At 39.2% G+C, this 24897-nt stretch overlaps 1 protein-coding gene across 2 annotated transcripts in view; it reads left to right on the top strand.

The window, feature by feature from the left end:
* The window catches only part of UNC50 (unc-50 inner nuclear membrane RNA binding protein), a 33314-nt gene that overhangs the window by 385 nt on the left and 8032 nt on the right, over positions 1 to 24897 (top strand). Inside the window, exons 2-3 of one of the 2 annotated variants that reach the window (XM_037056806.1) lie at positions 1003 to 1287; positions 2042 to 2162. In XM_037056806.1, coding sequence (XP_036912701.1) covers positions 1003 to 1287; positions 2042 to 2162 — 406 coding nt within the window. The remainder of the gene's footprint in view (positions 1 to 1002; positions 1288 to 2041; positions 2163 to 24897) is intronic. The other variant, XM_037056807.1, reaches the window with a different exon arrangement.

Here is a 24897-nt window from a genome sequence, read left to right as displayed (position 1 = left end):
TTCCTTTGTCATATGCCAAAGTAAATGGACGATTTTATTTGTTTGTATCTGGCACCCCTACCCTGGGCGGGGTCTGCTGGGGCGGAGCTAGACCTGAGTCTCCGGGACGCGGGGGCCGGACCGTGACTGACTGCCCTCACCTGGCTTTAGAGTGATTCAACAGGTCTCTCAGCGGTGACATTCTTAAGCTGAACTATTAACGGAGAAAAATACTGGATTTAGTTTTGCTTTATTTTTGTAATGCCGCCTAGTGAACAAGTTGCCTGCTGGCAATGCTTTGATGGACCGCCTGTGAGATTTAGGTCGTTTACTTTGCCTGGTTGGTAACATCATTTCGTTTCTAATTGGCCTAAACAAAGGTTTCTCTTAAAGCAAGGGTGTCAAACTTATTTTCATCCGAGGCCACATCAGCCTTGCGGTTGCCTTCAAAGGGCCGAACGTAATTTCAACTCCTTAATGGTTAAAGCATAGTTACATTTACACAGTCATAGAATTATTTCGGCCCTTTGAAAGCAGACGTGAGGCTGATGTGGCCCCCCGGTGAAAATGAGTTTGACACCCTGTCTTAATAAAGAGTTGGTGTTTTAAGAGCGTGGGGTTTTGAGCCAGAATTTTATTCAGAATCTTAATCTCCCTCTCTCTCGCCCTTCCTTTCCCTCTCTCTGGGTCTCTCCCTCCCTGCCCGCTCCTCACACTGTAGCTGCTCCCTGGGAGGACTATTTTGAGGACTGAGGGAGGTGAGGTGTGGGAAAAGTATGGCCCCTGTATGAGTGTTACTATGTTCAGAAGGGTGTGGTGCTGCCTTCGATGAACTGCAATAGGCAGTTCTCAAACCCCAACCAAGCCTCAGAAACAACTACATTCGTTTTGACCCCTGACTTTTCTCAAGGATTGGAGAAGTGTCAGGTGACTTCTGTCCCACATGACTCAGAAGAGGAGTGCTAGTAGCCAACACTTTCTTCAGATTACTAGTAAAGTTCCCGCGCCCCCCCCCCCCCCACAGGAAGATGTTACCAAGTACTTCAGTGAATTCTGCATCGCTGGGAAATGGAGCATTGAATTCCAGGGATGCAGCAAGACACACAGCAGGAGCAAAGCGCTACAAATACTTGAGAAGGCTTTTTCGTTTTCGGCAAATGGATTTTGAGTTTGCTGCATGGCAGATGTTCTACCTGTTCACATCCCCGCAGAAGGTTTATAGAAACTTTCATTATCGAAAGCAGACAAAGGATCAGTGGGCCAGAGATGATCCAGCTTTCTTGGTCCTATTAAGTGTCTGGCTGTGTGGTAAGTGTTAGTTGGTCTTCAGTAGTACAGTTGAAAACAAATTGAATGCTTGATTGGACTTGTCATGTGGAGACTCTTTTGTTATAAACTGTTGTGGTATGCCCAGAATTGGGGTATATTTAAAGCTCTTTTCTGAAGCCCCCTGAAATCTCACAGGAAGGGAATCTGTATTCTCCCTGGTTCTACAGGGCCCAAGCAGATGCCAGAGTAAATTGTTACCTCAGAACCATAAAAAGAGGGACACAGTCACTCCATGTCTTTTAACCACTGTGCTAAATACATTGATACCCAAATGCAAATTTACTGTGAGAAGGAATATCAAGATTGGAAATTGCTTTTAACAATTAGGGAAATCCAGAGGGAGAATTCTAAAAGTACAGTATTTATATGAACTGGAGAGACTACTTGTAAGATCTCCCACAGTGTTGCAAAAGGATCCTATAAGCCTTTAAGGTGATGAAGTATATAGATATTTCTCACCTTTAACTTATCTTAAATATATGGGTGTTTTTTCAGTACTAATGGTGTTCCAAAAGGTGAGCCCCCTCTGTGAGCCACACACAGGGGCCTCCTTGGTAAACTTGAGGTATTTAAGTGGCCCTTCCATATTCTTAACCATGTAGAACACGTCTTGGGAGTTTTGTTTACATCCATCTTCCCCACTGGATCATGTGCATCTGGAGGGTAGGGACTGTGTGCCTTAATATCACAAGAACCTTGCAAACTGCCTGAATGAAATTTGTAAATCTTTCAGTGTCCACTGCAGGATTTGGCATTGTGTTGGACATGGGACTTTTTAAGATGATAAAACTTCTCCTTTGGGTCGTATTGATAGATTGTGTGGGTGTTGGCCTTCTCATCTCGACTCTGATGTGGTAAGTACCATACCTTTGGTTCTTTTGATTCTACTGTAGAGCCTCCTTTGCTTGCTTCACAGATACAGTAGCTGATGGAAATTGAATCAAGATACATGAACTGAAAGCATCCATTTTAACTATTTAGATTAGTATCACCTGCCTTCTTGTATCTACCTGTGTCAGAAAATACTCTAAGGTATTGTCTGTATTGTCAACGTACATGCAACAAATAAGTGAATTGAAATAATGATTATATCATACTGACAAATTTGCTGATTTTGCAAAAATATGCATTTAGTCAATTCTGCTTAAGTTGTCTGGATGATGGCTCATTTTTCTGCTGCCTTTGTTAGTGGGTCACAACTAAATATATAAGATCTAGGTTATTTCGTGGAACCTTGCTTTGATGTTTTTGTGTTAAGTGTAGCACTTTTGAAAAGATTTTTTTTCATTAAACTTCTGGTGCCTTCCATCTGAGGGAGGGACATACAGACACACATACACACATACAGAGGTTTTATTGTGAGGATTCTCAATCTGACCTTGTCTAGGTTTAGTTTAACAACAGCAGTGTACTGAGCATAAATCTGGTGTTTGGTTTTTCTTTTTTCTCACAGATACAGGGCTCCTATGTGGTTGGCATGATGAATGAAGGGAATGAATGTGGTGGGTGAGCTTAGAAGGTGGCCAGTGACTGAGTAGGACTGGTTGTCATTGTATATCAGAGAAAATACTCTGCAGCATTTCAGTCACAGAGAGAGCTGGGTTCAAATGCCAGCTCAGCCATTTACTGTGTAACTCTTAGCCTCACACCCCTGTTGTAAAATGGAATTATCTATTTTGTAAGGTATTTGAGACGCTTGTAGTAGAAAAAGCATCTGGCATTTAGTAAGTGCTCAATAAATTGTAGCTATTAATGTTTTAAACTAAATTCTAAGACTATAATCTCTGAAGATACCAACTTTTATTTTCCTTTTTAGCTTATGACTAGTATAGCACTGGTTTTGTATGTGCTAGAGAGTCAATAAATCATTAATGTAAAATTCTAAAATCTGACCTAAAAATAATGCTGCTAATATAAGTCACATATTCATTGTTCAGATATCCATGAAAAACATGATATATGGAAAAATTTCAATAAATAAGGCTTTCAGGGGAATAGTTTAGTTTGTTTTGGATTGGCCAAACAGTTTGTATGGTTTTTTTTTCTGTAAAATAAAAGACATGTTTTTGGTGTTCACCAGTAACTCTGTTGACTTGGATATTTTGAGTATGTCGGTACCCCCTGTTACTGTCTTCTAGTAGGTAGAGGCCAGGGGTGCTGCTAAACTACTTCCAATGCATAAGACAGCCCCACAGCAAAAAATTATTGGGTCAAAATGTCAGTAGTACCAAGAAACTTTGTAAACCACTTTTGACTTGTTTGATCAGTCACAGCGCCTTCCTCATACACTGCACAATTTTTTTTTCTTTTTAGTTACATTTTTACCTTGAAATAATAGAGCATAATACATCAAAATTGTGTATATTCTTTCATCTTCAATATTAAAATGGCTACACAAAAATTCACCAATTTTGATAAGATTTTTTAAATACACACCGAATGACAGTTGTCACAAAACGATCTAATGAAATTGTTTTGAATGAAGTTGAAGATGTCTACGCAGTACTACAGCCATCATATGGAAAAAACATAACGGACTTTTTGTCCAACCCAATAGTAAGTTTTCTGCCATGAATGCACTGACTCTGGAGGTCTATAGAAACCAAATCATTCTGGAGTTGAGTATTTTTAGTATGATTCTATATGATAGTATAAGTTAAATAGAAAAGGATTCTGTGGGGTTTTTTTTAATTTTAATTTTTATTTAATTCTTGTTCAAGTACAGTTTTCTGTCTTATATTCCCAGCCCTGTCCCCGCCAGTGCTCCCCACCTCCCTCTCATTTCCGCACCCCACCTTAGTTATTGTCCATGTGTCCTTTATACTTGTTCATGTGAGTCCATCCCCTTTTCCCCTATGATTCTCTCCCCTCTCCCCTCTGGACCCTGTCAGCCTGTTCCGTATTTGAGTGTCATATACGATAGCCAAGAGTTGGAAGCAACCTAGATGCTCATTGGTAAATGACAGGATCAAAAAGCTGTGGTACATTTACACAATGGAATTCTATGCTGCAGAAAGGAAGAAGGAACTCCTACCCTTTGCAACATCATGGATGGAACTGGAAAGCGTTATGCTGAGCGAAATAAGCCAGGTGGTGAAAGACAATTACCATATGATATCACCATTAACAGGAATCTAAACAACAAAACAAACAAGCAAGCAAAATATGAAAAATAGGACCCTGTGTTTTTGAAAACGTGTGTTGCCTTGTAAATGATGTGAAGAGCTAAAAATAGAAATGATGACGTGATTGCAGTCATTCCAGGGGCACCACAGGAACTACCCTGAGAAGGTGTTTCAGGAGAGATGGGATCGATGATTACTCATACCAGCTGCAAGGACGTACAAATGTGGACAGTGTAGGGTGACACTGAATGTCTGGGGAAGACATTTGACTAGAGAAATTGGCCTTAAATGCAATTTAGAAAAAATAATTTGACTTTATCTCAGAGGCTGCTTGTGTGGGTTTGGGGGCGAGGGAAAATTGTGGAGCTTGGAGACTTTGAAGTAAGGAAATAACATCAGACTCACACTTTAAAAAAAGTCTTTTCTGTGGCAATGACGGAAGAGAGGCTGGAGAGAGGTAAGGCTAGATACAATTATGGGTTTGTATGAGTAGAGGAGGCCCAGACTAGTTTGGTGATGATCACAGGAAGAGAGGAGAGAGATGGGCTAGAGAGCTTCCTGTGGTAAGAGGACATGATGAGGACAGGGAAGGAGAGGAAGCCAAAGCCTCCTTTAGGATGGCTGGCAAGTTTTTGGTTTTAGGAGTAAACGGTGGGTATAGATTAAGGATTCCATGTTTTACCGTGAGTTCAGGTGGGATTTTGAATATGTAGTGCCAACAAAGGTTCATTAGACAGTAGGGTACATGACTGAACCTGTGACAACCTGGGCCAAGATGAGGACTTAACTGCCTTTGTTAATGTGAACATGGGAGGGGAAACCACAGTTGTCTCTGCGCTTTCTCAAAAGAAATGCCTGTATGTTAGAGGTGACACTCTGTCCGAGAACAGGAGCCTGGAATGTGCCCATTTAAGGAATAACCAGAAGGTAGGAACAGCAGCAGGACCACAGAATGGGAATTCTTGAGCAGTGAGCTAGATTCTTACTCCATTCATTCAATGACACATGTTTTTGGCTAAAAGGGAAAATATATTGGTAAATTCCAGTTTGTTCAAGCAAAGCAGTGTTATTTTGGCATTTTTAAGGTAACTGAGTATAGAACTGTTTTATTAATACTGTGCTCTGTTCTTCCTCTTGTTTCCTTATTTTTATTTTTAATGGAAGCATACCATTTTCTTAACTATATCCCTGAAATGAAGTAACATACAGAAATCTGTTGAGTTTTGACAACTGTGTTTTAATTTCAGGTTACAACGTAGTGATCAGACTTTGCTTTGCTTTTTTTAGATCCCACATATAAATGAAATCATGATATTTGTATTTCTTTATTAAACTGATTTCCTTCTTTTTATTGGCTGAGTAATATTTCATTTTATGTATCTATCACATCTTTATCCAATCATCTATGGATGAACACACAGGTTGCTTCCATATCTTGGCTATTGCAAATAATGCTGCAATGAACACAGAGGTACATGTGTTTTTGTTTTCTTCAGATGCGTATCTAGACGTGGGATTGCTGGGTCATACAGTAGTTCTGTTTTTAATTTTTTGAGGAAACTGCATACTGTTTTCCATAGTAGCTGCACCAATTTACAGTCTCACCAGGAGTGCATGAGGGTTCCCTTTTCTCCACCATCCTTGTAGAAGCTTACCTTTTATGATAATAGCCAATGTGGCAGATGTGAGGTAATACTTCACTTTGGTTTTGATTTGCATTTCCCTGATGATTAGTGATGTTAAACATACTTTGATGTCTGTTGGCAATCTGTGTATCTTCTGTTTTTAAATTTAAAAAAATTTTAAATTGCAGTTGACTTAACAACATTAGTTTCTGGTATATAACATAGTACATTTATATGAGGGGGGACCCCACCCCTCCTCCAAAACCAATTATCTTCTGGAGGGTGGGACCCTTGTAGTACCGGTTTCCCCTGCTAGATGAGTGTTCTAGGAACTCATCTGTATCAATGTACCAGCTGATCATGTTTTGAGACGCTGTGTTCAGCTTCAGTGAAAAAAAAATTTTTTTAAGACTCTTTCAGAGCATTTGCCCAATTCATGATGGGTGATTTAGAAGTACACCTGCCCACACCACACTGAGTATTCACTGTTTTTTTTACCAAAAAAGTCGTGACCCTTGTTGCTCCTATTCACCCTATCTCACCTAGAGTGACTTTTTGTTTGTTTGTTTTCCTGGATGAACAAAGTCCTCAAAGGGAAATGTTTTCCCAGTGTTGAAGAGGTGATACAAAAAAATGGCAGAAGCACTAAAAGGCAAAGAAATTGACGAATTCAAAAACTATTTTAAGCAGTGGGAAAAAGTCTCAATAGATGTATGTGTTAAATGGAGAATACTTTGAAGGTGACTAAAGTTTATCTTAAACATGTAAGAATAAACACAATTTTTTATAAATAAATTCTGTTGACTTTTGGGGGGTCCCCCTCCTATAGCACAGAAATTTATATGACTTATGAAGAGATCCTCTGATGAGTCTGGTACTGCCCAACACCATACATACATATTTATTACAGTATCACTGACTCTGTTCCCTGTGCTGTACTTTACATCCCCACGACTTTTTTGTAACTGAAAGTTTGTACTTATTAATTTCTTCTTCTTTTTTACCCAGATCTCAACTCCCCTCTGGCAGCCATGAATTGGTTCATTTACTATGTGTTTTAGATTCCATATATAAATGAAATAAATCATATGGTACTAGTTTTTCTCTTCATGATTTCACTTAATATACCCCTGGGTCCTAGAGTCTAGGGCCATCCCTATTGTCACAAATGGAAGGTTTCATTCTTATAGCCCAATAGTACTCCATTGTATACAGGATGGGGCAAAAGTAGGCTTACAGTTGTGAGTACACAAGAGTTTATTCTTGTGTTATTATTTATTAATTATTATAATATTTTCTATATAAACAACTATAAGCCTACTTTTGCCCCGCCCTGTGTATGTACTACATCTTTTTTATCCATTCATCTATTGACAAGACACTTAAGTTGCTTCCATATCTTGGCTATTATAAATAATGCTGCAGTGAACATAGGGGTGCATATTTCTTTTCAACTTAGTTTTTTAAAAATATATTTTATTGATTATGCCATTACAGTTGTCCCATTTCCCCCCTTCATTCCCCTCCACCCTGCATACCCTCTCCCCCCAACACTCCCCTCCTTTAGTTCCTGTCCATGTGTCATAAGTTGTTTAGCTTCTACATTTCCCACACTACTCTTGCCCTTCCCCTGTCTATTTTCTCCCCACCATCTATGCTACTTATTCTCTGTACCTTCTCCCCTCTTCTTCTCTTTACACTCCCCTGTTGCTAACCCTCCATGTGATCTCCATTCCTGTGGTTCTGCTCCTGATCTAGCTGTCTGCTTAGTTTGCTTTTGTTTTAGATGTGGTTATTAATAACTGTGAGTTTGCTATCCTTTCAGTGTTCATATTTTTTATCTTCTTTTTCTTAGATAAGTCCCTTTAACATTCCATATAATAAGGGCTTGGTGATGATGAACTCCTTGAACTTGACCTTACCTGAGAAGCACTTTATCTGTCCTTCCATTCTAAATGAAAGCTTCGTTCGATAGAGCAATCTTGGCTGTAGGTCTTTGGATTTCATGAATTGGAATACTTCTTTCTAGCCCCTTCTTGCCTGTAAGGTCTCTTTTGAGAAATCAGCTGACAGTTTGATAGGCACTCCTTTGTAGGTGGCTGTCCCCTTATCTCTTGCTGCTTCTAGAATTCTGTCCTTCATTTTAATCTTGGCTAATGTAATTATGATGTGCCTTGGTGTGTTCCTCCTTGGGGCCACCTTCTTTGGGACTCTGAGCTTCCTGGATTTCCTGGAAGTCTATTTCCTTTGCCAGTTTGGGGAAGTTCTCCTTTATTATTTGTTCAGATAAGTTTTCCACTTGTTGCTCTTTCTCTTCCCCTTCTGGTACCCCTATAATTCGGATGTTGGAATGTTTAAAGATGGCCTGGAGGTTTTTAAGCCTCTCCTCATTTTTTTGTATTCATGTTTCTTCATTCTTTTCTGTTTGGTGATTTCTTCCTTCTGGTCCACTCCATTGATTTGAGCCCCAGTTTCCTTCCCATCATCAGTGGTTCCCTGTGCATTTTCCTTCTTTTCACTTAGTGTAGCCTTCATTTTTTCATCTAATGTGCAACCAAAATCAACCAGTTCTGTGAGCATCCTGATCACCAGTATTTTGAACTGTGCATTCAATAGGTTGGCTATCTCTTGGTTGCTTAGAAGTATTGGCTCTGGGATTTTGATCTGTTCTTCTGTTTGAGCCAAGATGTTTTGGTTTGGTCGAGCCTGTTACATATGAGGGGCGGAGCCTTAGGTGTTCACCAGGGCAGGAGGGACCCAGTGACTGGGTTGTGATGCTGTATGTGGGGGCAGGGTCAGAGAGGGAGCAGTGGCACTTGTTCTGCTCTGTCTCAGATTTTGGTCCCCTCTGCTGCTTCCCACAAGCAAATTGGGCCATTCTGGTGCTGCTTCCTTGATGGGTGGACTTGTGTACATTCTAGGACCCTGTGGGTCTCTCCAACAAACTCCTGTGAGGCTGGGAGCCTCTCCTGGCACTTCAACCCCCGAAAGTTTTTTCAATCGGTGCTTTTAGGCTTTATTTCGTGTAGGTGGGGCTCTGGGTTGCGCGATCTGTGTCACTGACCATTTTTAAACCTTCCTGGTATCTCTGGGCACTAATGTATGTCTGTGGTCAGCCAACCTTTTTGCATGCCTCACTGGGTTTGCTGGTTTTTTCCCTGCACCAGGTCTGCCAACCACTGCCTTCTCCTGCTGGGACCCCTCTCCACCAGCCGCTGACTCAACCTCTCTTACCAGTCTGGATGAATGGTTCGTTGTTGTCAGACTTCAGTACAGTTCAGTTTTCTGTCTGTTCTGGTTGTGTTTTTGTTTCTAAGTCTTTGTTGCCCTTATTTGGTTGTGCGAGGAGGTACAGTGTTTCCACCTACGCCTCCATCTTAGCTGGAAATCTCTCAATTTAGTTTTGAAGTTCCTGGAATAAATACCCAAAAATAGAATTGCTGGGTCATATGGCAGTTCTATTTTTAATTTATTGAGAAACCTTTATGCTGTTTTTCACAGTGGCTACCCCAATTTACAATCTTATCAGCAGTGCATGAGGGTTCCTTTTACTTAACATCTTTGCCAACATTTGTTTGTTGGTTTATTTATAATTGCCATTGTGACAGGTGTGAGGTGATATCTCACTGTGGTTTTAATTTGTATTTCCATGACAATTAGTACCTTTTCATATGTCTATTGGCTATTTGTCATCTTTAGAGAACTGTCTATTTAGGCTCTCTGCCCATTGTTTCATCAGATTGGTTCTTTTATTGGTGTTACGATATATGAGTTCCTTACATATTTTGGATGTTAACCCCTTATTGGATGTATCACTGGTCAATATCTCATTGTTCTACATGTGTCTTTTCAGTTTTCCCCAAACCACTTATTGAAGAGACTGTCTTTACCCATGTGTACTCTTACTTCCTTTTTCATTAATTGACCATGTAGGTGTGGGTTTGTTTTTGGCTTCTCTATCTAGTTCTGTTGATCTCTGTGTCTGTTTTTATGCCAGAACCATGCTGATTTGATTACTGTAGCCTTGTAGCATAGTTTGATATCAGGGAGTGCGGTAGTTCCAATTTTGCTCTCAGTTCTCTAGATTGCTTTGGCTATTTGGGTACTTCTGTGATTATGTGTAAATTAAGGATGCTTTGTCCTAGTTCTGTGAACAATGCCATTGGTATTTTGATAGGAATTGCATTGAATGTATAGATTGTTTGGGGTAGTATGTACATTTTAATGATGTTAATTCTTCTTATCCACAAACACAGTATATGCTTTCATTTATTTGTATCTCATTCAGTTTCTTTCCTCAGTGTCTTGCAGTGTCCCAAGTAGAGATCTTTTACCTCCTTGGTTCAGTTTATTTCCATGTTGTTGTTTTTTAATAGATTATGCTATTACAGTTGTCCCAATTTTTCCCTCTTTGCCCTCCTAGCCCTCCCCCCACCACCCTCCCACCCCTCAGGTAATTCCCACACCATTGTTCATGGGTCATGTGTGTAAGTTCTTCAGATATTCCATTTCCTATACTGTACTTTGCATTCCCATGGTTATTCTGTAACTACCAATTTGTACTTCTTAATCTTTTCACCTCTTTACCCATTCCCCTACATCCCTATCCTATCTGCCAACCACCAAAATGCTCTCCATGTTCATGACTCTGTCTCTGTTCATTTGTTTAGTTTTTTAGATTCAGTTGTTGATAGGTATGTATTTTTTGCCATTTTATCATTCATAGTTTTGATCTTTTCTTAAATAAGTCCCTTTAACATTTCATAAAATAATGGTTTGGTGATGATGAACTCTTTAATTTTTTCTTGTCTGGGAAACTTCATCTGCCCTTTGATTGTAAACACAGCTTTGCTGAGTAGAGCAGTCTTGGCTATAGGTCCCTACTTTTCATGACTTTGGATACTTCTTGCCATTCCTTTGTACCCTCCAAAGTTTCTTATGAGAAATCAGCTGACAGTCTTATGAGGACTCCCCTGTAGGTAAGTAATTGCCTTTTTTTCTTTTGCTGCTTTTTAAAAATCGCTCTTTATCTTTAACCTTTGGCATTTTAATTATGATGTGTTTGGAGTGGGCCTCTTTGCATCCATCTTGTTTGGTAATCTCTGTGCTTTCTGGATTTGCATGTCTATTTCCTTCACCAAATTAGGGGATTTTTCTTCCATTATTTTTTCAAATAGATTTCCAGTTTTTTCCTCTTTCTCTTCTCCTTCTGGTACCCCTATGATGTGAATCTTGGAATGCTTGAAGTTGTCTCAGAGGTTTGCTACACTGTCCTTATTCTTTTGGATTCTTTTTTCTTATTGCTTATTTTTTGCTTCCTTATGTTCCAAATCATTTATTTCATTCTCAGCTTTGTTCATTCTACAGTTATTTCTCTGTAAATTCTTTATTTCAGTCAGTGTATCTTTTATTTCTGACTGAATCTTTATGCTGTTGATAGTCTCACTAAGTTCCTTAAGCATTCTTATAACCAGTGTTTTCAACTCTGCATCTGATAGATTGCTTATCTCCATTTTGTTTACTTCTTTTTAGTCCTTTTGTTTTGTTTTGTTCTTTTGTTTTGTTTTGATCTGTTCTTTTCATTTAGGCCATGTCTCTTCATCTCCTCATTTTGGCAGCTTCCCTGTGTTTGTTTCTGTATATTAGGTAGAGCTGTTATGATTCTCTGTCTCGGTAGCATGGCCCAATGTAGTAGGTGTCCTTTAGAGTCCAGTGACACAGCCTTCCGTATCACCCAGAATGGGTACTCAGGGTGTGTTCTTTGTGAAGCTGAATACACCCTCCTCTTATAGTTGAGCCTTGGGTGCTGAATACACCGTCCTCTTGTAGTTGAGCCTTGAGCCTCTTGTAGATCAGTGGGGGGGATTTAACCAGGCCAGTCAATTGGAAGGATTACCTGTGACCACTGACCACCAACCTCCACCCTCTGAAGGGTCAGCTGCAGGGGCAGGGTGGTGGTGCTCTGACATGGTCTGTAGCTATCCACTGGGTGAGCAGGCCCTGAGGATTCCTGGGTGCTGCAAGCCAAGGTCAACCACCACCTGTGTGTTGCCTGGGGCCACCCCGCCTGAGCTAGAGAGCAATCTGAGATATAGAGCAATCTGAGATAGCTGCTACTTATGTTGGGCTTGGAGATTCCCAAGTGAAGCAGAAGCCTAGGCTGGCTGCTGCTAGTGTGGGGCCTGGAGGCACCTTAGCAAGAGGTATGGGGATTGGGGACTCCTGGCTAGAGACTTGCTGAGGCCAACAGTTGATTGTTTGAAAGGATTTAGGAAGTTGTGAATCTTGACCCAAGACCAGCCACTCATATGGAAAAGCTACTGTTAACAACTGTAAATTGTGTGGGAAGGAACCTCAGGGTAACTCCAGGTTGGGGAAAACACTGTTAGCCAGGTTGATGGAGTCTCAGATGTGGCACCAGTCTGCTGGTTCTGTGGTTCTGCCTGCCTTTCTGTCTTGGAGCAAGCTGTCCCCCTTGCGACAGCTGGAATTAAAACTCTCGTCTTGATTCCAGTCACTTCACTTCCTACCTGTGTACCAGTGGTGCCTTTTAAGCTGCTTACCCCAGTGCTGGAGCTCAGAGGGAGTGAGTCTGAGTAAGTCCATATTTGGGTTCTGTAAGAGGAATTGCTTGGGTCTTACAGCCAGAATTTGCGAGACTTATCTTCCTGGCACTGGTACTGTGAGCTGGGTGGCTTGGTATGGGGCTGGGACTCCTCACTCCCGAGATATCCCTCCTGAATTTTTATCCACCACACTGTTAAGTAGGACCAGCCTGTTCTATATCCTGCCCCTCTTACCAGTCTGGATGGATGTGGTTTGTTTAATTCCATAGATGTCAGACTTCATTTGACTCTATTTCTTCCAGTTCTGAGTGATCATTATTCTATAATTTAGTTGTAATTTTGATGTGATTGTGCGAGGAGGCAAGCCTTGTTTACCTATTGCGCCATCATGACTGGAAATCTGCCAGGTATTGTTTATTTATGCAGTTGTGAATGGGATTGTTTTCTTAATTTCTCTTTCTGATAGTTCATTGTTGGTGTATAAAAATGTTGTGGTTTCTGAATATTTTGTATCCTGCTAGATTTTTTAATTCATTTATTCTAATAGTTTTTTTTGTGTGGATTCTTTAGGCTTCTCTATATACAGTATCATGTAATCTACAAGTAATGGCAGTTCTACTTTTTCCTTTCCAATTCAGATGCTTTTTCTTTTTCTTCTCTGATGGGTGTAAAAAAAATAGTGGTGAAAATGGGCAGTCTTGGTTTTTTCTTGATTGTAAAGAAAAGGCTTCCACCTCTTCACATGTAAATACGATGTTAGCTATTGGTTTGTTATGTCTGGCCTTTATTGTGTTGAGGAATATTCTCTCCATATCCACTTAGCTGAGAGTTTTTAATTAATGGATATTGGATTTTCTCAAGTGTTTTTACTGCATCTATTGATTGGTCATATGATTTTTTTCTTTCATTTTGTTTATGTGGTATATCACTTTAACTGATTTGTGGATATTGAACCAGCCTTTCATTTGGGAACAAATCCTTCTTGCTCATGGTATATGATTTTTTTAATTGAATTCATTTTGCTAATATTGTATTGAGGATTTTTGAATCTGTGTTTTCAGGTATATTTGCCTATAGTTTTATTTATTTTTTTTAGTAGTGTCTTTGTCTGGTTTGGATATCAAACCAGATATATAAACAAACAAAAACAAAATTTCATACACACAGACAACAGTATGGTCGTTATCAGAGGGAAGAAAGGGGTTGGGGGGTAATGAAGGGTAAAGGGAACCAAATATATGGTGATGGAGATTATTTGACTTTGGGTGGTGGTCATACAATGCTTGTATGATATATGCTTGTCTTATAAAATGAGCTTGGGAACCCTCCTTCCTCTTTAATTTTTTTGAATAGTTTGAGAGTATAGGTATTAATTCTTCTTTGAATGTTTGGTAAAATTCACCTGTGGAGCCATCTGGTCAGGGCTTTTGTTTGTTGAGAGCTTGTTGATTACATATTCAATTTTGTTAATAGTCTATTCACATTTTCTGGTTCTTCTTTATTCAGTCTTGGAAGCTTGTATGTTTCTGGAAATTTTCCATTTCTTTCAGGTTGTCCAATTTGTGGGCATATAATTGTAATATTTCCTTATAATCCTCTATTTCTGTGGTGTTGGGTGTCCCTTAACTCTTTCATTTCTTATTTTCTTTGGGTCTTCTCTTTTTTTAATTTTTTAATTAAATTTATTGAAATAGCATTGATTAGTAAGTTTACATAAGTTTCAAGTGTACATTTCTGTGATACATGACCTGTATTTGCATTGTATGACCACCACCCAAAGTCAGATAATCTCCATCACCATATATTTGGTTCCCTTTACCCTTTATTACCCCCCCAACCCCTTCCTTCCCTCTGATAATGACCACTGTTTTCTATGTGTATGAAATTTTGTTTTTGTTTGTTCCCTTGTTATTTTCAGTTTTATATCCCACACATGAGTGAAATTTTATCATTCTTAACTTTTTCTCTTATTTTACTTAGAATGATACTCTCAAGATCCATCCATGTTGTAGCAAATGGTAGTACTTTGTTTATTATTGATTTGGGTTGGAGGGGAGGGAGAGGGAGAGAAATAGCGATAGAAAGAGAACATTTTGTTGTACCACTTATTTATGAATTCATTGGTTGTTTCTTGTATGTGCCCTCACTGGAGATTGAACTTGCAATCTTGGTTGATCCAGATAATGCTCTTAACCAACAGACCTACCCAGCTAGAGCTATTTTATCTTTTTTTATGACTGAGCAGAATTCCATTGTATATATGTACCACATCTTCTGTATCCAGTCATCTATCGAATGACACTTCCATTGTGTCTATGCCTTGACCACTGTGAATAATGCTGCAGTGCACATCGTGGTGCATTTATCTTTGCAAATAAATGTTTTCAAATTTTGTGGGGTTGCTGGGTTGTATGGTAACTGTGTTCTTAATTTTTTGAGGAACCTCCATACTGTTATTCATAGTGGCTATACCAGTTTCCATTCCCATCAGCAGTGAATGAGGGTTCCTTTTTCTCCACAATCTGTGCAGCACTTGTCATTACTCGTCTTGCTGAAGATAGCCACTCTAACAGGTATGAGGTGGAATCTCATTATAGTTTTGAGTCCATCTTTCTAATAGCTAGTGAAATTGAGCATCTTTTCATATATTTGTTGGCCACTTTTATGTCTTTGGGGGAGAAGTATCTGTTTAGGTACTCTGCCCTTTTTAAATTTTATTATTGATTGATGTTAGAAAAAGCTGGGTGGGGAGAGAGAGAGAAAGAAACATTGATTTGTTGTTCCACTTATTTATACATTCATTGGTTGCTTCTTGTATGTGCCCTGATCAAGGGTCAAATTAGTGTATGGGGACACATTCTAACCAACTAAGCTACTTAGCCAGGGTCTGCCATTTTTTAAATTGGATTGTTTACTTGGTGTTGAGTTCTAGGAGTTCTTTATATATTTGGGTATTAACTCCTTGTCAGGGCTGTACGCAAATACCTTCTCCTGTTTGGTTGGTTGTGTTTTTATTTTATTTTATTTTATTTTTTTTTTTCTCATTTTTTTTATTTAATTATTTTTCAAGTACAGTTTTCTGTCTATTACTCCCATCCCATCCCACCCCCCATCCTCCCCCTGGTTGGTTGTGTTTTTATTTTATTAGCAATTTTCTTTTGCCATGCAGAAGCTTTGTAGTTTGATATAATCCCATTCAATTATTTTTGCCTTTATTTCCCTTGCCTTTGGGGTCAAATTCATAAAATGTTTTCTAAGATCAAGGTCCATGAGTTTAGTACTTTTGTTTTCTTCTGTGTTTCAGATCTTATATTTAGGTCTTTGATCCATTTTGAGTTAATTTTTGTTTATGGGGGAAAGCTGTAGTCTTACTCGCATTGTTTTGCCTGTGGGTTTTCAATTTTCCCCTGTTTTTTTCTTGATGGGTCTGGCTCAATGTTTTTCAGTTTTGTTTATCTTTTCAGAGACTGGGTTCTTGGTTACATTGGTCTTTTCTTTTCTTTTCTTTTTTTTTTAAGATTTATATTATTTTTAGAGAGGGGAGGGGAGGAAGAGAAACATCAATGTGTGGTTGCCTCTCGTGCACCCCCTACTGGCGACCTGGCCTGCAACCCAGGCACGTGCCCTGACTGGGAATCAAACCAGTGACCCTTTTTTTTAAAGTTATGACTACTGATAGAAAAAAACCAGAAGATGCTTAATAACTGATTAATTTCTAACTACCCTTTTGTAAACAATGCAATCAGTGGAAATAACCCAAATCAGATAATGCAATTCACCATATTCTAAATGTGCTTCCTGGGTCACCTGTTTCTTATTCTTCTTGGCAATTCTCAATGGAAACAGATAATTTTATAATCCTGATGGTCAGGACTTGGAGGTAGTTTCTTAGGAAGACAACTAGACTGAGGATAGTGACCCACTGCAGGAACAATGAACAGAGGGCCGAGTTACTGGCCCAGCTGTGAAACCAAGGAAGTGTCTAGGCCTCAGTGTCCCCAACTATTGAATAAGGGGTTGGACTAAGAAACTCTAAGAACCACATTGGTATTAAAACTGGAAGATCCTATTAAGCTCAATGAGAACAATCTAAAAAGGTGGTTTTTTTAAAAAATATATTTTATTGATTATACCATTACAGTTGTTGTTCTCTTCCCCCCCTTCATTCCCCTCCACCCTGCACACCCCCTCCCCCACCATTGCCCCCCTTTAGTTTATGACCACATGTCTCAAGTTCTTTAGATTCTATATTTCCCCCACTATTCTCGCCCTCCCCCTATCTATTTTCTACCTACTGTCTATGCTATTTTCTGTACCTTCTCCCCCCTCCTCCTCTTCCCACTCCCCTGTTGCTAACCCTCTATTTGTCCTTCATTTCTAGGGTTCTGCTCCTGATCTAGCTGTCCTCTTAGCTTGCTTTTGTTTTAGGTGTGGTTGTTAATAACTGTTGAGTTTGATTTCCTTTCACTGTTCATATTTTTCATCTTTTTCTTTAAGAAAAGTCCCTTTAACATTTCATATCATAAGGGCTTGGTGATGATGAACTCCTTGAATTTGATCTTATCTGAGAAGCACTTTATCTGCCCTTCAATTCTAAATGAAAACTTTGCTGGATAAAGCAATCTTGGCTGTAGGTCTTTGGATTTCATGACTTGGAATACTTCTTTCCAGCCCCTTCTTGCCTGGAAGATCTCTTTTAAGAAATCCAGCCCTGGCTGGTGTAGCTCAGTGGATTGAGCGCGGGCCTCCGAACCAGAGGATCGAGGTTCAATTCCCAGTCAGGGCGCATGCCTGGGTTGCAGGCCAGTTCCCTGCAGGCCAACTCCCAGCAGGGAACACATGAAAGGCAACCATACATTGATGTTTCTCTCCCTCTCTCCTTCCCCTCTAAAGATAAATAAATAAATAAATAAAATCTTAAAAAAGAAATCACAGAGCACCGACACTGGTTTAAAAAAAAAAAAAAAGAAATCCGCTGACAGTCTGATGAGAACTCCTTTGTAGGTGACTGTCCCCTTATCTCTTGCTGCTTCTAGGATTCTCTCCTTCATTTTAATCTTGGCTAATGTAATTATGATGTGCCTTGGTGTGTTCCTCCTTGGGTCCAACTTCTTTGGGACTCTCTGAGCTTCCTGGATTTCTTGGAAGTCTATTTCCTTTGCCAGACTGGGGAAGTTCTCTTTTATTATTTGTTCAAATATGTTTTCCACTCGTGGCTGTTTCTTTTCCCCTTCTGGTACCCCTATAATTCGGATGTTGGAACGTTTAAAGATGTCCTGGAGGTTACTAAGCCTCTCCTCATTTTTTCGAATTCTTGTTTGTTCATTCTTTTCTGGTTGGATGTTTCGTTCTTCCTTCTGGTCCACTCCATTGATCTGAGTCCCAGTTTCCTTTCCATCGCTATTGGTTTCCTGTGCATTTCCCTTCATTTCAATTAGTTTAGCCTTCATATGTTCCTCTAATTTGTGACTATAATCAACCAATTCTGTGAGCATCTTGATCACCAGTGTTTTGAACTGTGCATCTGAGAGGTTCGCTATTTCTCAGTTGCTTAGTTATCGGCTCTGGGGCTTTGAGTTCTTCTTGAGCCATGTTTGTGCCTGTTATGTGTGAGGAGCAGAGCCCTAGGTGTTTACCAAGGCAGGGCAACCCAGGTTGCTGGGTTGTGACGCTGTATGTGGGGGCGGGGCCAAAGGAAAGCAATGGCGGGCCCCCTCTGCTACCTCCCACGGCCACCGTGGGCCCCACAGTCTTTCCCACTGCGTGCAAATGTGCGACTGTGGTCAGCACACTGCTGGGTTCGCCCACTGGGGCCTGTGAGGTCCATCTCACTGCTCACTTCCCTGCTGGTTTATCTGCGCACAAATGTGTGACTGCAGCCAGCCCGCCACCCCAAGCCCTCACTGGGTCAGCCCCATGCAGAGCTGCCTGGGTGCCTGGGGTTGGGGGATCTGTCTTGCTTGTCCTCCCTCTGCTGCTGGCTCCGCCCCTCTACCGGTCCGGTTGAATGGTTCGTTGTTGTTGGACTTCCATATAGTTCATTTTTCTGTTCTTTGGCTGGGTCTTTGTTCTCCAAACCTTTGTTGCATTCAGACTTGGTTGTGGGAGAAGGCACAGTGTTTCCACCTATGCCTCCATCTTGGAGGAAGTCCCCACATTGGTCTTTTCTATTGCTTCTCGCCCCCCACCCCCTGCACCCCGAGTCTTTATGTCTTCTTGGATCTTTATTATTTCTTTACTTGTGCTCACTTTGAGCCTTGCTATTTTCTTTTTCTATGTCCTTTTGTTACGAGGTTAGATAGTTTATTTGAGATTTTTCTTGTTTCTTGAAGTAGACTTTTATTGCTATGAACTACCCTCTTGGGGCTGTTTTTGCTGTGTCCCATAAATTTTGTGTCATCTTTTTTTTCATTTTTGTCTCAGTATGTATTTTGATTTCTTCTTGATCTTGTTAACCCTTTCATTGTTTAGTAGCATGTTTTTTAGCTTCCATGTATTTGTGTGTCTTTGTTTTCTTTTTTCCTTTTGTTAAAATTTTTTTTATTGTTGTTCAAATATACTTGTCTCCATTTTTTTCTCCAACCCATCTATCCCCACCTCCCACCCTCAATCCTACCTGCCTTTGGCTTGGTCCATCTATCCTTTACACATGTTCCTTGACAATCCTTCCCCTTTCTCCCCCATTATCCCCACCCACCTCCCCCTTGTTTACTGTTAATTTGTTTTTAATTGTATTTTGCTTGCTTGTTTGTTTTGCTTATTAGGTTCCACTTAAAGGTGAGATCATATGGTATTTGTCTTTCACTGCCTGGCTTATTTCCCTTAGCATAATGCTCTTCAGTTCCATCCATGCTGTTGCGAAGACTAGGAGCTCCTTCTTTCTTTCTGCTGCATAGTATTCCATTTTGTAAATGCATCACAGGTTTTTGATCCACTCATTTACTGATGGGCACTTAAATTGCTTCCAGCACTTGGCTATTGTAAACCGTGCTGCTATGAACATTGAAGTGCATAAATTCTTTTGAATTGGTGTTTCAGGGTTCTTAGGATATATGCCCAGCAATGGAATGAATAGCTGGGTCAAACGGCAGTTCCATTTTGAGTTTTCTGAGGAAATTCCATACTGTTTTCTACAGTGGTTGCACCAGTCTGCATTTCCACCAACAGTGCACTAGGGTTCTTTTTTCTCTACATCCTCATCGGCATTTGTTGTCTGTTGATTTGTTTATGATGGCTAATCTGACAGGGATAAGGTGGTATCTCATTATGATTTTAATTTGCATCTCTTTGATGGCTAGTGATGCTGAACATCTTTTCATGTCTGTTGACTCTCCTCCTTGGAGAAGTGTCTGTTCAGGTTCTTTGCCCGTTTTTTAATTGGATTGTGTGTCTTCCTGGAGTAGAATCGTGAGAGTTCTTTATATATTTTGGAGATCTAACCCTTGTCTGAGGTATCATTTGCAAATATATTTTCCCATATACTTGGTTCCCTTTTCATTTTGTGGGTGTTTTCTTTAGCTGTGTAAAAGCTTTTTATTTTGATGAAGTCCCATTTGTTTATGCTTTCCTTTATGTCCCTTGCTCTAAGGGACATATCAGTGAAAATATTGCATGGACTATCTGATATTTTCCTGTCTTTGTTCTCCTCTAGGACTTCTATGGTATCACAACTTAGATTTAAGTCTTTTTATCCATCTCGAGTTTATTTTTTGTATAGTCTAAGTTGGTGGTCAAATTCATTTTTTTGCATAAAGCTGTCCAGATCTCCCAACACCATTTCTTGAAGAGGCTATTTTTACTCCATTTTATGCTTCTGCTCCCTTTGTCAAATATTAATTGACCATAGAGACTTGGGTTTATTTCTGGGCTCCCTATTCTGTTCCACTGATATTTGACTGTGTCTGTTCTTAAGGCCAGTACCAGACTGTTTTGATTACTGTGGCCTTGTAATATAGTTTGAGATCAGGTATTGTGATCCCTCCTACTTTGTTCTTTCTCAAAATTGCTGTACTTATTCAGAGTCATTTATGGTTCCATATAAATTTCTGAAATGTTTGTTCTATATCTGTGAAATATGCCATTGGTACATTAGTAGGTATTGTGTTGAATCTATAAATTGCTTTGGTTAGTTTGGACATTCTGATGGTGTTAATTCATCCGATCCATGAACATGGTGTATGCTTCCATTTGTTTGTGTCTTTTTTCATTTCTTTCTTCAGTGTTGTGTAGTTTTCTGAGTACAGGTTTTTTACCTCCATGGTTAGGTTTATTCCAAGGTATTTTATTTTTCTTGTTGCTATATCAAATGGGATTTTTTTCCCTGATTTCTCTTTCTGATCTTTCATTGTCGATGTATAAAGATGCCTTTGATTTCCTAATGTTGACTTTGTATCCTGCTGTTTTGCTAAATTCACTTATTAGGTCCAGCAGTTTTTGGTGGAGTATGTAGGATTTTCTATGTACACTATCATGTCACCCACAGACAATGGCAGTTTTGCTTTCTTCTTTCCAATTTGGATGCCATTTATTTCTTTTTCTTGTCATATTGCTGTAGCGAGGACTGCCAGTACTATGCTGGTTAGAAGTGATGAAAGTGGACATCCTTGCCTTGTTCCTGATTTTAGTGGGAAAGCTTTTTTAGTTTTTGCTCAGTGAATATTATGTTGGCTGTAGGTCTCTTGTATATGGCTTTTATTATGTTGAGGAATGCTCCCTCTACTTCCACTTTGCTGAGTGTTTTTACTATAAATAGGTGTTATACCTTATCAAATGCTTTTTTTGCATCTATTGATCATGTGATTTTTGTCTTTATTTTTGTTTATGTGATATATTAGGTTTATTGATTGTACTATCCTTGTATCCCTGGGATGGATAATCCCACTTGATCATGGTGTATGATCTTTTTTGATGTATTGCTGGATGCGGTTTGCCCATATTTTGTTGAGGATTTTAGTGTCTAGGTTTATCAGTGATAATGGACTATAGTTTTCTTTCTTTATTTGTTTTGGGGACTAGGATGATGCTAACTTCATAAAAAGAGTTTTGGCATATTCTCTCTTGGATTTTTTGGAATAGTCTGTGAAGGATAGCGGTTAAGTCTTCCTTAAATGTTTTGTAAAATTCTTCTGTGAAACCATCTGGTCCAGGGCTTTTGTGTGCTGGGTTTTTTTTTTATTACTGCTTAAGTTTCATCAGCTGTTATCAGTCTGTTCAGGCTTTCTCCTTTTTCATTCAGTTTTGGAAGATTATATTTTTCTAGAAATTTCTCCGTTTCACCTAGGTTTTTCAATTTCTTGGTATATAGTTCTTCATAGTAATTTCTGACAGTCCTTTGTATTTCTGTGGTATCAGTTGTAATCTCATCTCTTTTCAATTTTGATTGTGTTTATTTGGACCCTCTTTTTATTGATAAGTCTGCTTAAAGGCCCATCAATTTTGTTTATCTCTTCAAAGTACCAGCTACTGGATTTATTGATCCTTAGAATTTTTCTTTTAGTCTCTATGTCATTTAATTCTGCTCTGATCTTGGTTATTTCCTTCCTTCTACTTGATCTAGGCTATCCTTGTTGTTGTTTCTCCAGTTCTTGTAGATGTAGGGTTAGGTTGTTTACTTGAAGTGTTTCTATCTTCTTTAGGTAGGCCTATATTGTTATGAACTTCCCTCTCAGGATTGCCTTTGCTGTGTCCATAAGTTTGGGACTCTTATACATTCATTTCCGTTTTGTTTCCAGAACCTTTTTGATTTCTTCCTTGATCTCATTGTTTATTCATTCATTGTTTAATATTCAGTCTCCATGAATTTGAGTGTTTTTGAGTTTTTTTCTTAGGTTGATTTCTAGTTTCATGCCCATGTGGTCTGAGAAGATGCTTGATATTATCTCAGTTTTCTTGAATTTTTTGAGGCTTGTTTTGTGTCCTATTATGTGTTATATATTAGAAAATATTCCATGTGCATTGGAAAGGAATATTGTGTATTTTGTTTCTTTGGGATGAAACGTTCTATATATACCAGTTTAAGTCCATTTGATCTAGGGTATTGTTCAATGCTGCAATATCCTTGTTGTTACTTTGTCTGGAAGATCTATTCATTTTTTTACAGTGGGGTGTTAGTATAAGGTGTTGCTGTCTGTATCTTTCTTTAAGTCCTCCAAGATTTTCCTTATAAATTTGGGTGCTCCTATGTTGGATGCACATATGTTTATAATGTATATGTCTTCTTGATGGATTCTTCCCTTGAGTATTATGAAGTGTCCTTCTGGGTCTCTTTTTATGGCCCTTGTTTTGAAGTCTATTTTGTCTTATACAAGTATTGCTATCCTGGTGTTTTATTCCTGTGCACTTGCTTGGAATATTTGTTTCCAACCCTTCACTTTCAATCTGTGTAGGTCTTTTGTTCTGAGGTAGGTCTCTTGTACACAGGGTATGTGTGGGTCATGTTTTCTCATTCATTCAGCTACTATACGCCCTTTGATTGGAGCATTTAAACCATTTACATTTAAGGATATTGTGATAGGTACTTACTCATTGCCATTTTACACCCTTTGTACCCATGTTTCTATCTCATTCTTTTTCTTCCTCTTCTTAAAGCAGTCCCATTAGCATATCTTGCAGTGTTGGTTTGGTGGAGGTGTGTACATTCTAGAAGTAAGGAAGAATACAAGTAAGCAGAATTTTAAAAACCGCTCATAATTCTACCCTTTTCTTTTAAAAATACCATATTCACATATTCGTTAGTAACATTTTTTTTCATTTTATATCCTGTTAGGTGTCTTTTTGTATAAATGAGTAAAGCTGTCTCTCCTATTAAAATGCAGAGAGCTGAAGATTGTTTCCAAATATGATAAACAGTGAGATGTAGAAACTAGAGATGCATCTAAAACCACTAATAGCTACAAATTAAAAGTAGAAAAATGGACAAAGGTTTCTCAGGAAAATGTAAATTCAAAGAAAGCTATATGGTAATGTTAATATCGAAAAAAATCAGGGTGACGTACATTAAATAGGGATAAGAGTGGTTTCAATTAACCTTCCAGTGCGTCACTTTAAGTTTGTTTCTTACCATCCTTATCTCATCTAATTCATTTATTTCTCTAACCATGTCATCGTTGCTTAAATGCCTATTGTGTATATCTTCTCTAAATTCCTAGAGAGACAGAGTCAGCCTTTCCCTAAAAGTTCCTTCTGTTTTTTCCTCTTCCTCTGGCTTTTCCACTGATTTTGGCTTTTCCTCAGGTTTTGGTCACTTTTATTTTCTGGTTTTCCTTCAGTTTTTTACAGGGTGTTTTTATTTTGTGTCTGCCCTCTTCCTTCCTTCTTTTTTCTCTCCCTTTCTTTTTTCCTCCTAATTTTTCTTTGGATATAATCGCCTCAGTACTGATCTGTTCAGTTTCTTGTCTTTTCTAGCAGTTGTGTAGTGTTGTGGACAAGAGATCTGCAAAATTAAGGCCAAGTAACTCTTTCTCCTTCCCTGGCCTCAGGTACTGGCCTTGGTGCTGTGGAAGGAAGCTGGTACCCAGACAGGAACAAAGACTAGACTAGCAGGACTTCTGGCATGTTTTCTTCTTCTAATTGATTTCTAGTGCCTTACCATTGTGATCAGAAAATATGCCTGATATGAATGATTTTAGGCTTCCTAAATGTATTTGTCACGTGTGGGCACATGTAACCAGATTCTTGGTGATTGTGGATAAAGAATTGAACCAAACACACAGAGTTTATAGCAGAAAGAGAGAGATCAGATTTATTAAGTGATAGCACACTCCACAGAACTCATGGCCACACTCATGGGAGCAGGCCAACTCAGAACAGAGATTGACCTCAGGTGCTGGAGGGATTCTATTCTTACAGGGTGGGTATTTCCTGGCTAGTTTTGGTGGGCTTTTATTGTGCATGTACAAATAGTTATATTATTTTAAAGCTACTGCACATTTGGTCTCCCATGATTTTCCTTGATTGGCCATCAGAGAAGGGGGTTGCACAATGTTAATTTATTATAATGCTATTATTATAATGAAGTAGGGGTCATGTGGCATCTTCTGCGCTGGTGCATCTGTGAGTCACCATGATTCAGAGCTTTTCCAGAAAGGGGGAACAACCGGTCTTAGAACAGGGTCTCTGTCCTGTATTGATGTCCTTTATCTTAGCCCTGGGATACCTCCGGAGTTTTCTCCTTTCCGACTGTCTCCTACCTCGTATTGAGACTTGTTTTGTGGCCCAACATATTGTCTGTCATAGAAAATGTTCAGTGTGTACTTGAAATAGTATATTCTGCTT

Source organism: Sturnira hondurensis, unplaced genomic scaffold (genome assembly GCF_014824575.4).
Source record: "Sturnira hondurensis isolate 20B ecotype Veracruz unplaced genomic scaffold, ASM1482457v3 Scaffold0009178, whole genome shotgun sequence".
NCBI classification, from domain to species: Eukaryota; Metazoa; Chordata; class Mammalia; order Chiroptera; family Phyllostomidae; genus Sturnira; species Sturnira hondurensis.
Note: the sequence above shows the minus strand (reverse complement) of the source record. Positions and strands in the feature narration are given on the sequence as shown.